The sequence below is a fragment of the Taudactylus pleione genome, unplaced genomic scaffold, assembly GCF_031769625.1.
Source record: "Taudactylus pleione unplaced genomic scaffold, aTauple2 ptg000609l, whole genome shotgun sequence".
NCBI lineage: Eukaryota > Metazoa > Chordata > Amphibia > Anura > Myobatrachidae > Taudactylus > Taudactylus pleione.
Window position 1 is genome coordinate 3624049 of NW_028285011.1, and position 12419 is coordinate 3636467.

Sequence of the window (12419 nt, forward strand, 5' to 3'; positions counted from 1 at the left end):
TTTCTTTTTCCACAACATGTTCTCTAATGTAGTCAATTTTGTTGATCTAAACAAGTAATGAAAATTATAGATCTTCACAGAATAAGATAATTTTCACTCAAATTGAGTAGTACCAATATCCATTTCCATATAAGTTCAAGGCGCCTGCCAGGGCAAAATAACAAGCCTTAGTATTGTATGCTGTCAGTGTACAGTCTTTATGGTTCAGTCCTGAAGGGATAGCAAGATGTGTCTCCTCAAGGTTAAACATCACAATGAATATTGGCTTTTAAATAGCATATTATATATTTTCATACTTCCTGCCTTAACCTATATATGCTGCTGTCTTTATTAACACTTTTGGTAATTAATTTCTTTAGGTTTTTATACAAATCCATCCAAGGGACAATGTTTCCAACACAAGTGCAGGTTGGACGCCAGGTGCTGAAAGCCCACCCAGAATGTCTATCTTATGTTCTCAACAAGCTAAATTCCAATTCTGCATCTGTTTTGGAGAAACAAATCAACACTACAATATCAACGCTTAGTGACCTCCATTCATTTAGAAACCAAAGTGAAACCAATATGGGCCAAATGAGAGACACTCAAAATATTTGTTTCCAAGATCAAGAAGAAAAAATATTAACTAATCAGTATCTTTGTTCCAGTTCAGTGCCTTCACTTTCTGTAAAGCAAAGCGGCCATTCATTACCATGTTTTCAGCCTTGCACTCATGACTCTTCTGTGGCATCGGAATCTTTGTACGTCGATGAGTTGGCTGGATGGAACGCAAAGATAGACCGATCTGACATTGACATTGGTTTGATAAGCTGGATAACGTCTACTCCTTTGTTTAAGGATTCTGTTAAACCAAAGCAACTATCAGTTAGTGCTCAGGACACATCAAAAGATTCATCTTTATTGCCAACTGCTTTATGTATTACTACAGACTCTAGCAGAAGCCCAGGGTGTAATACAAGTGTATTTTCCAACAGGATAAACAAAAACTCAAGGAATGGGGAAATGCAAGAAACAACATTTTTATAAATGTGTGTATATGTGTATATATATACATGTATACATATATATATATATATATATATATATATGACATTATTTATATTTTCTACTTTGCACATTAAATTTTTTTATATATATATACTTTGTTTCGGAATATGAAACCGTAAATTATCGGTACAGGATTATTTAGTGTTTTTTAATGTAAATAACTTGTTCTAAAATTTATGTCAGAGCTTTAGGAAAAATAATTATAAAGAGTTATCTTTAACTGTTTACTGGTTAACTGGCTTTACCAAAATGTTGAAAGTTACAAGAGAGAAATCTATTTGTAGAGTTCAAGTTTATATTTTATTTCACATATTGTGCAATTTCTGGTCATGTTGACCCATCGTCTGAAAGAAGGACCTGACATACCATAATACTTCAGCTCCTAAATATGGTTATTAAGCACATGTATAATTTTGATTTATTTTTTCCATTCACACACTTCCAAGATTTAAGAAGTAGACTTCAAGTTGAATACAGTTGAATTTAACAAAATAATGGTGGCTTTATTTATTTTATTTTTTTTGTGCACAGTTATAATCTAGCTGTTAATGTGGGAAGGTCATCGGTACCGGTTAAAGTTAAGACCACTAAACCTAAAAGACAAGTTGGTTTGTATAAAACTGCAAACCTATATGTGATATGTAAAAGCATCAGGAACTGGTCAAAGCTGGAGATATTGGAGATAATTATAATCACAAGTTCAAATATTTTACTATACACATCACACTTCCTACATAGTAATTCCATTGAAGTACACCGCACTTCTACAAGGGCGGGATTATAGGCAGGGCAACAGGGACGGTCGTCTCAGGGCCTCCACACACTTTCCTCTGCCCCCGTCCATTATAACTAACTTAAGTCCGGAGCACAGCATGCAGCTGTTTACGCTGCGGTACTCCTCGGCAGCTCAGCTGTTCCCATACAGCAGCCGCCGAGGAGCTTCACTACAGTCAGTCTCGTGAGATTATGATGTCAAATCTTGCGAGACTGTGATTTATCAGACCAAGCGGCCTGCAAATACTCTCAGCATCAGCATTTCCTGTGCCCCAGACGAGCAGTAAGCAAGCATCAAAACTGAGAGGCAGGTACAGGTAGCCCGGTGTGTGTGTGTGTGTATATATATATATATATATATATATATACACACTTTGATAATAATAGGGGCCCCCACAAGATTGTTGCCTAGGGGCACTTAAAGCTTGCACTGCTTAGTAATTTGTAATTATGTCAAAGATCTCAAGTTCTTCTAAGGTTTGGAAACTTGTATATGTGAATGTTGCTTGTTTTTCTTTCCTAAACGGCGTCGAAATACTGACGCCTATGTTAATCACCACGCCGAGAGGACGCCGGACCTATCGTCCTCTGCCCGGGGTGAGTATACACTTGGCTGAGGATGGTGTGGTTAGGTTTAGGTAACCCTGGGGGGACTTGTGGTTAGGCACCCCCCTGGGGAAGGTTAGAGTTAGGCTAGGGGAAGGGGGGTTTAGGTTTAGGCACTAGGGGTTAGGTTAGGGTTAGGATGTCCCCGTCCCCCCCCTCCCCACCCGGGGAGGGTTAGGTTTAGGTTACGGGGAGAGGGGGTTAGGGGGGAGAAGGTCGTCCGGCGGTCATTCATACTGATTCCTTGTAAATGAAGTTCAGTTGTTATACAACCATATCTGTATTCCTGTAGCCTCAACACAGGATTTGTCTAGAAAGGAGTTTGGAAATCACGTTGTCATCGCTCTTCCTGACGCTGCATTTGCACAAACTATGTTGAATGTTTCCTCATTCTCATTTAGGAATAATGATCCTGGAAGACAAGTGACCGTAAACATCTTTTGAAGGAAAGTAGTTCAGTGTTAAAGTAAACTAAAGTATCTGCCTATGTTAGTCAGACCTGGTAATTTGAATTAAGGTATATTAAAGTCATCAATTCTTCTCTTTGAATTGCTTCCAATTTAAACTTGTGCAAAATCTGTCAAATCAAAAGTTAGACCTGTAATGCATAAAAATCTAAACCTGACCCAACATTATAAAATTTCAAGTGAATAAAGGCATTCCAATTTAAAGTTACTACTAACAAGGCTATATATATATATATATATATATATATATATATATATATATATATTTCTTAAAGTTAATATAATGTTGAAAGAGCCTATACTGCACTTTTTACTGTTGAGAAAGTTCTATTTGTATACACATATATTTTGGCACAGTATGATGAGGTATTTTGTAACCTGTTTTGTTGCATACAAATACTGTAGCTTTATCGTCAATACCTATAGCTTAATTGCATAACACCAAAGAATTTAACATGTTTATTTAAATAATTATATACAGAACGAACAAACAAAACCTAAAGAAAATATAAAAATTGACACTGCTGCCAAATTCTAATATATACATTTGTTATTTCCCAGTTTACAAGGTAATTTGTTGGAATTTGTTTTTTCCCATTATCGAATGATCACTTTACAAATATGGAGTGTTTTGTCTTTTGTAAGTTTTCTAAGATCACCTGCACTAAATGTAAATGCTGCTCCAGTAAATATAACGCTCTCTGCCAAATCTGTTTTTGTCTCCTTCTGTTATGGCTGTATTTCAATGGCACATTTTACAATTCCTCATTTCTCTCAATGGAGGGAATTAAATTCAGTGCTAGTTTAAGCTCCCAGGATGAGTGCCCTGAGCTATTCAATTGGCCAAGCTGTGTAAACCCGCTTAAGTTGAAAGATGCAGTTTACCATGACTAATTCTCGGGGCTTAGTCGCGTTAAACTGCATTTTCCGACTCAAGTGCTGAGTGCAATGCTGTTACCACACGCGGTAGCACTGCAACTAGCCCCAAGACACTAGTTAGCTTGGATTCCTCCTCAGGAGGGTGCAAGCACAAATCAGATAGGCTTGATAAACTCGCGCTGAATTGAAGTCCCACCAATGTTTTAAAAAACATTCTTGGAAAAGAGAGAATTTTAGTCTGGGCTACTTAGTAAATCTATAGGGGTATGCATAAGCAAAGTCCATGTTTCTGTAACATAGGAAGTTGTTTTTATAGTGTATGAAAAAACTGACACTAAAAATAAACACACTTCAGTAACTGATTCCTAATTTGTGTGTATATGGGGTACACATGAAAGCACTTGTACAGTATAGACACAAGGGGATATGTTCAATGTCCCGGCAGATAGGATTCCAGCGGTCAGAATAACTACGCCAGAATCCCGACACCTGTCAGAATCCCGGCGCCGGCATCCCGACCGCCGGAATCTCGAAGGTAAGTAGCGGGGTTAGGGGGAGAGTTAAGTTGGGTTTAGGCACTAGGTAGAGGGGGGAGGGTTAGGATACTGACGGAGAGGTGTCTGTATCCTAGCCCTGCCGGGATGCTGGCGTCAGCTTCCCGTACCCATCCCGACACAAGGGGAAGGACAACTTACATGCCATTTTGAAATATTGTGACGTCACTGAATTTCAATGGAAGAAAAAATATAATTTTTACGATAGTAATTATAGTCAAAATTCCTTAGGGAGCACTAACAGTGCATGTTTTCCAGGTCTCCTCATAGAATCAAGTGAAATAATTGGCTCCACATGTGGATCTTTTAAAATGATTCTGGAAGTAATGAAAAGCACCAACTAGGAAAAATGGAAACAATGTACTGTTAGTGCTCCCTGAGGAATGAGTTTGGGAAACACTGACACAGATGTTTATCAACCGCAGGGATACCTATTTGTACTTTGCAATAATTCTATAAATGCCTTGTACATGTATGAGTAAATGTAACTTTTATGTGCATTGCCTCTAAATGTATTGCTTTCTATAACTACAAGTATATGTGCTGTATTCTAATATAGAATTGAGATTTATTTCATCTTCAAAAGATGACCTTGTAACAATTGGAGGCTATCCTATTTGTTTGACAGGTTAATAAAATTGGTTATATTTTTTCTTTTACGTTGCTGGCCTTTTTGTCATCCTCTAGAAACACATGCTTTTAATATTGCATTGACATATTAGTTGCTTAAAGGTATGTGCTAGCTCTATTTCTCCTGAAACGTACACACGGGCTTCATGCTTGTGTGACACTACTAGAAGAACTTACAGTAAAAATTTCAGTAGACTCTGCAGGCAGTAGCACTCACACAGCACCTTTCTGTTATGGCGCCGATGAACGACATATTGGACGGTCAGTACACACTGGCAACCGATTGCCCCATATGTCGTTCACCGGCACCATTAAACTTGGCAGCAGGGCCGCTCCTTCATCCGTGCATGCACAAACGACTGGAACGACCCTGATGAGGGGCAGCGGGGGCGTGCATAGTGGGTACACACGACTATGTGCCCGATATGTCGGCCTGATCTGCTGGATCAGACAACATATCGTCTAGTGTGTACCCGGCATAAGGCATCCTAAATGGAGTGTTTTGGGTAATGGGATTGATACAATTCTTCATGGCAGAGATTGGATAACTTTTATTAAAATCTGCCTTTTGAAAAAGCTTGAAATGTTAAGCAGCAGACTGTCATAAAAATAGTTCAAGATTAGTTCAGTATAGAGCCATTTGACTTTAAGGTTAATGCCTATATTCTAAGAAAATCATAATAAAAGTGGCTAAAGATTAGTTAAATATCTATCTGACTCCAGTTTATCTGACTGTAGTTGTCCCCATTTTCATGTTTTAGGATTCTGCGATAGTGGCACCTTTCTTATTAAAATGTTTCAGCATCTGTATTGTCAGTATTTGTGCTTTATAAGTTGTGCTCTACTAAAATATTTTAAAAAATGTAATGATCAGGTTTTGTGACCATGTTATGGTAAGAAGTCATCTATGTGTTTCTTATGTCGGCCATACACGGTAACATTTTTTTATACGATGTGCACGATTTTGATCGATCGCAACGATCAATCGTGCATATTGTGTGTGTTTTGGCATGCTGTATGGCGGCGATGCGTGTCCCCGCAGTCGTACTTCGGCATCGTAGATCTTATGGAAAAACCATAATATCTGCGATCCGTCATGCTGTTGAATAGGTAAACAAAGCATCTTGTAAGATGCATCGTTTACAATTAACAGCAGCATGCGATGCATCGGGCTGAATTTGAAATCGCCCCATGTATGGCCCGCATTAGTTTTGTGTATGAGATTAAATAACAAAACAATATATATTCTAATTCTTCCAGTGTTTTATCTTTACTACACTATTTGAATGAGGTTAGAGTAGCACTGGAATCTACATTATAAGAAACATTTCATATATGGAATTAAATCTGTTAGGTTTCTGTTTTTAGTTACACAGTTAAAATTTACATTTAAAATATACGCTAGTAAAAATGTGTCCTGTAATATGAGACTGCAGTTTGTTGGCCTGTTTCTGAAATATAGTAATGTCTGCCATAACTTTCTGCTTGTTACGCCTCTGCACTGATTGCTCGTCACTTCTGCCTAGTTGGACATTTGTAGGATTTATATTTCAATTGCTAGCAATCTGCAGATTGCCTTCACCTGTCTAATACTGACATATGAAGATCTTGTTCTCAAGCTGAAATTGTTTCTGCAATGAGCCAACATTGAAATTGCTCAATGTTGAAAATTGAGTAGGTCACCTGCCCTGATATGTCTATATAGAAAAATCCCATTTAACTAGGACACAGTGAGGATACTGCCCTTTGTATCATTACCCTGCATTTAGCACACTAGACAGTGACTGTCAGCATTAACAATATAGCTTTTGTCCTAGACACTGCAAATATACTGATGCCTGGCAATACTTAAATATGCTGAATGTCAATGTGGCACTTTATACTTGCAAAGTATAACTGCAGGCATGTCCCATTCTAAATGATTAACATGGCATTTATTCTTGCACTTGTTGAAAAAATAAAGTTGTATTTAACATGTGAATTCAGTGTAGAGGTTACCAATGGACATGGTAGTTTTTGGTCTTTTTATTTTTTTTTTACTATAAAGTCATAGTGACCTGATAATGAATCTCTTGCATACACCATAGCATGTCACTGGTAGTCCCTCTGTGTTATTCTCCTTGGAAGTGACGAGTAAATAAATGATTCACTTGGCCATTATTCCAGCTGTACCATCCCAAAAAACAGATGCCAGCAACACACAGTTGGGTAAGATTCCAAAATAAACAGTCAACATTGGGAGAACTGAGAATTGGCCAAATATATGACAGGGTTGTCATTATTTAATACACTTGTGTAAATAAATTGTCACTTTGGAAGAAGAGGCAAGGGGTCTGGATAAGTGTCCAATGTCAGTTAAAATGGCACAGTTCTTCCTCCTGTTGCCCAGGTCGATGATTATGTAAATAATGACCCATTGGTTACAAGGCATGCTTGTTTTCTGTAGTTACATTATAAGAGAAACACATTCTGATGTGTTTTCAATATAAAAAAAAATATGTAAAAATAAAAGACCATAAGCGCAGCAGGATTTTGGGAGAAAAATTAATTTGCGGATCAAAATTATTAACTATTACTGGTCTAATTTAAAGAACAGGGCTGATGTGCTAATTTTACTGAGTAATAACTGTGGTTCTAACAGATGGTAGTAGTCTGGAAGTCACCGCAGAAGAGATTTTTTTGTTGTATTAAAAATTACAAGTACACTTAGAATTGGAAATGGATGAGAAAAAATGCTTAAATAAAACAGTCTAGACCACTGTAATAATATTACTTTAAAAAAATATTAACTAAATAAACTGGTTGTTATGCATTATAGCTGCACTTTAAGTATAATTGTAATAGATACTGAAAGCTAGCCATCAGGCTGGTAGGCACAAAATAAAGCACATTAATAGAAATGAATATATATTGAGAGAAACTTGAAACATGAGAGCCTATTTTTAACAGACAATGGTCTAAAAATGTTAAATGTTGAACTTTTTAACAATATATTAACAGCCAATCCCTTTAAACACCTAATGGTATAAATGGGTTGTTATAATTTTGCACTTTTCACAGCCAGACATTATGTTTTGATACCGTACTAATTAGTACTTCAGGTTTATTTGTAAGCCAAAAGCCAGGGCCGTAACTAGGCTGGTGCGACCTGTGACATTGCACCGCAGGACAGGGGGCGCTGTTCAGGTCTGTCAATGTTCCATTTATTATCATTCTCACTTGTAGCTTCCTCTTCTTGGCCTCCCCTATCTCTTCCCTGGCCATTGTCCATGAGGCCATGGCCCTTTTTCGAGTGCATTTCTTATGTCCCTATTTGAAAATGCTCTTTCTGGCACACGACACCAAAAAGTCTAGTTACGGCTCTGCCGAAAGCATACCTTCTGTTGGAGGTTACAACATTTATAGTTGCTCATAATTACTCATACTGTAACAGCAAAGTGGCACCACAAGGGGAAGCAAAATTGTGAGATTTATGGTGAAACTTAAACTTAAGTTGTGACTTTTACACTTCTTATATACCACAAATAGTGACAGGTGTAATGGCACTTTGAAAAAAGAAAATAAAGATAAATACTCCTTGTGATTCCACAGGAATTTTCCAGACAAGCATATATAAAAAAGAAAAAACAACATACAATAGTGTAATACTGTTTTACGTCGATTAATATCAAATGATGAGAGACAATAATTGGTCCCAATCTAAGTTAGTATTATTGGGGATGCCCCCCACTCAAACTCGCAGCCGCAAACTTGCGTAAAAATCTTTTAAGGGTATCTTTCCCTTAATCCCCCTTTTGGATACGTATTAAATAATGATTCAGGGTTACCCCCTATACATCACACTCACGATTTCCTTCTTGGGATATTGGGCGTATCTCAATTTCTTGAAGGATTTCTCCGACACTTAAATTTTTCTCACTTTATTGACTCCAGTGCAAAAAAGTTGAAGATTCTTTTATTTAACAGCATATAGTTCCAAAAAAATAAAAGGTTTAAAAACAGTGTGTGACCAACAGATGTTAGGGATCCCAAATATAGTCCAAAGTATGACAATTCTCTTTCCTTAGTGTGTAAGAATTCCAAAAATAACAGCCAGTATTCCCCATCAACGCGTTTCGACCCACCTGAAGGGGTCTTTTTCAAGGTGTATGGGGTATCTGGCTTAGTCCCTTTATATACCTTGCTAATTCCCCTCATAAACTAATTAACCTATCCCTATCAACAAAAGAGCCCTGCAACATGGCTAACATATAATCTAGTGCTAGTAAATAATCACAAAGTTAGTCAGCACATGTTGACTGGTCCCGCTAATTCCCGCCTTTCTTCGGCGGTATAACCGGAAGTGAAATCATCTCCGAGGTCCCACGCGGTCTTTTACACTTCTGTCCTACCATAATGCTAATTTGGACTTCCCCCTGAAGAGTTTTACAGTTATAGCATCACTTAAAGAGGTTTCACCCTACTGTTAACCTGACAAATATTCTTGCACTGAGGTAGGACCATAAGAAATAATAAGTGCACTGAAACTAATTTATCATCTAACATGCTTAGATGCTTCAACTTCCTGCCCATACACACAAACAATTCCATTACAGACCTGCGCAAATGTACTTTTTCTCTGACACTTTGGATAGGGATGAACACCAGATTCTATTCTTGCCATCCTATAGTCATTGACATTCACATTGTCAGAGCTAAAAAGAAACAACTTCTGTTTAAATGGCAACCAGAAAACAGGATATATTTGGAAGCAGTCTACACAGGGGTTCCCAACCACGGTCCTCAAGGCAATCCAGGTTTTAGGGATAGCCATACTTGAGCACAAGTGACTTAATTAGTACCTTAGTTATTTTGATTAAACCATCTGTGCACAATCATGGATATAACTAAAACCAGGACTGTTAGTGTGACTTGAGGACCGAGGTTGGGAATCACTGCTCTAGCTGGAGGTACATAGGGACTTATTTACAATCAATGTAGTACCAAGGATATGTGCCTGAAGTACACCACCCCCAAACACTCACAGCTGTTAATCACTCTGCGATGGCTTTCATTCTGCTTGAGTGATTGCAATGCTAGCACGTGCAGTGCGCACCATCGATGTGCATACGCTGTTGCAATAGTGATCCATGCTGAATCGGGCCCTAAAGGCCTAGTTCAGAATTACATGTAGCAAACCGCATACTCTACAGAGTACTTTGGAGCAATTCAGAGTTGTGCGGATTTGTCGCGTTTCACTTGTGTATGTGTAGACAAAATTGCGGACTATCCAGAGGTCAATGTTTAGGCAGAAACTTTAGATGGATCTCCGGTACCAAGTGTGGGGCTGATAGAGATGTAGAGAATAGTCCCTGTGGCTGTTGTTACAAAGAATCTGAAGCAGTGCAGTCACATACTGTAGATGGGGCCAACTCAGAACAGGCAGATGTTCAAATGAATTTCCAGTCACTATAAGCTGCCTGAAGCAGGCCCTGTGTCATCCTACAGGACTGGCCACTTTTCTGTGTAATATCAGGAAGCAGTACAGATAGATGTACTCATTATCAACACATGGCAACATTCCATCATTTCCGCTACCTTGCCATATTGTCTTCTGTGTCTTTAGTAATAAGAAACCCTTTGATATATTAGGAGAGCCCCAAAAGTGTTATGTACACATTAATAAATAATCCCCTGTGGGACAGAAAATGCTTTACTTTGGTACAATAAGTGAGTAAAGATATTTTTAATTGGTGGGCATTATAAGGTGCAAAAAAAATGATTTGAAAATAGATTATTCACTAATTAAGCCCTTACAATTTTTGGAGGGATAACAAAATGTATACAGAGAGTTTACTCTTTGTAACTCGATTACTTTTTTATGTGATAATATATTAACACCCAGGTCTGTTCACAGAGCATGTAAGCATATACAGTAAATACATGTTTTATCACTTAATCCACTGACGGAGATATTTGGCCTGATTCATAGATGTAGGCTAACCCGATGGTTAGTTTACATCTCCAATGTTCAGGGGTCTTCGTAGGCTCAGGACCTGTTCTGCACATGTCAGAGCAGGTTCTGCAATCCCACTCACAGTCCCCACTGGCCACAGCATGATTTGACATTTGGGGGACAGAGTGGGGGTCGTGGCTGGCCACCATTAAACTGGTGTGTCTCCTCCACTTTCCAGGAGAGATGAGGCTCTGCATCTGTGGACATAGATTTCCTGGCTTCGCAAGTGACCAGGCATTGGCCAGACTGAGGTAAGCTTAATCTTAGGCAGCCTGGCCAATGGAGCGACTATCTGCTCCGATAGTTACAATGGAGATGCGAAGCAGCTTCTACAGACGCTGCACTCTGATCGCAAATGCAGCAAGGAGGCATCTATTTCATAAAGGCACCTCCTGCTGAATTTACATTTTGTTGGATGGTATTTCTGTGTGGCTGTGCAATCCCGTCATCTCTGTATCAGGCCCATTATCTATCTTACCACTATAAGCCATCCAACTAGTGTTCTGTAAAATTATTTTACCCATAATTATTTATTGGGTGTCCAAGAGAGAGCTTTTTGCACTTCAGGCTCCTGTCTCGCTGTGGGCTACAGGGTTTGGAACAATGTTTAAGTGAATGCCAAGAAATGTATTTGTCTCCTAAGTGTGAAACAGGTAATTACATGGAAACCTAAATATTTGGCAATTAAAATGGGTGAATTATGAGGACAGCATGTTGCGAGAGTGAGGAAGCAGAGAAGTGTTTGTGCACCACTTCACCTTCATCTATATCACATCCATGTGCAGGGGCTCATGGATGTGATATAGGAGAGACTGCTACAGGTAAGGTAGATGGAATAAGGGCATCAATAAATAGGGGTCATTAGGGCATCCTAGCACAACACATCAATGCAAATGCTGGTTATAGTATGAGTCCTCATAAGTAGCAATGCATAAATGGACAATATAAACCCAATATAAGTTCCCAATTTGTAATTCTCATAATAATCATCTAGACCCCACTAAGTCCTAAAGTTTTATAAATATTTTCTTATGTGACAGCACAATTTTTATTCACCAATAAATAAGCCACCCAATGGGAAGCTGGTGGCACTTGCGCCCAAGATGGCAGACGTCCCTCCTTAGAGATCTGATGGCGTCTTTTCCTGACAGCTGTCCCACATAGCCTAGCAACCTCAGCAGAGACCCATGGAATGCCTGAGCATTTGAGCCTGCCGTAGAGCCTAACTTCTCGGCTCCGGCTTGTTCCTGTTCCCAGAAACTTCCCTCACGACACCTGTACAGCTACAACTGTTTCAGACGTCGGCTGCTGTGCCAACCCAGACTGCAATGGGGAGCGTACCCTGCCTGAAATCTTCACGGTGGTTGGCATGAGTTGGATGTCCACTTTTCTCTAACCTGCATTGACTTATTACCACTTGGCTAGCTCTGCTGTTTAGACTGATTGAGGCGGAGTCACTACCATCTG

At 38.8% G+C, this 12419-nt stretch overlaps 1 protein-coding gene across 1 annotated transcript in view; it reads left to right on the forward strand.

Annotated features, from left to right (window-relative positions):
- Positions 1-4979, forward strand: part of ATP10A (ATPase phospholipid transporting 10A (putative)) — a 196016-nt gene extending 191037 nt beyond the window's left edge. Inside the window, exon 21 of the mRNA XM_088454092.1 lies at positions 360-4979. Coding sequence (XP_088310218.1) covers positions 360-1026 — 667 coding nt within the window. The 3' untranslated portion in view covers positions 1027-4979. The remainder of the gene's footprint in view (positions 1-359) is intronic.
- The last annotated feature ends 7440 nt before the right edge of the window (positions 4980-12419 follow it).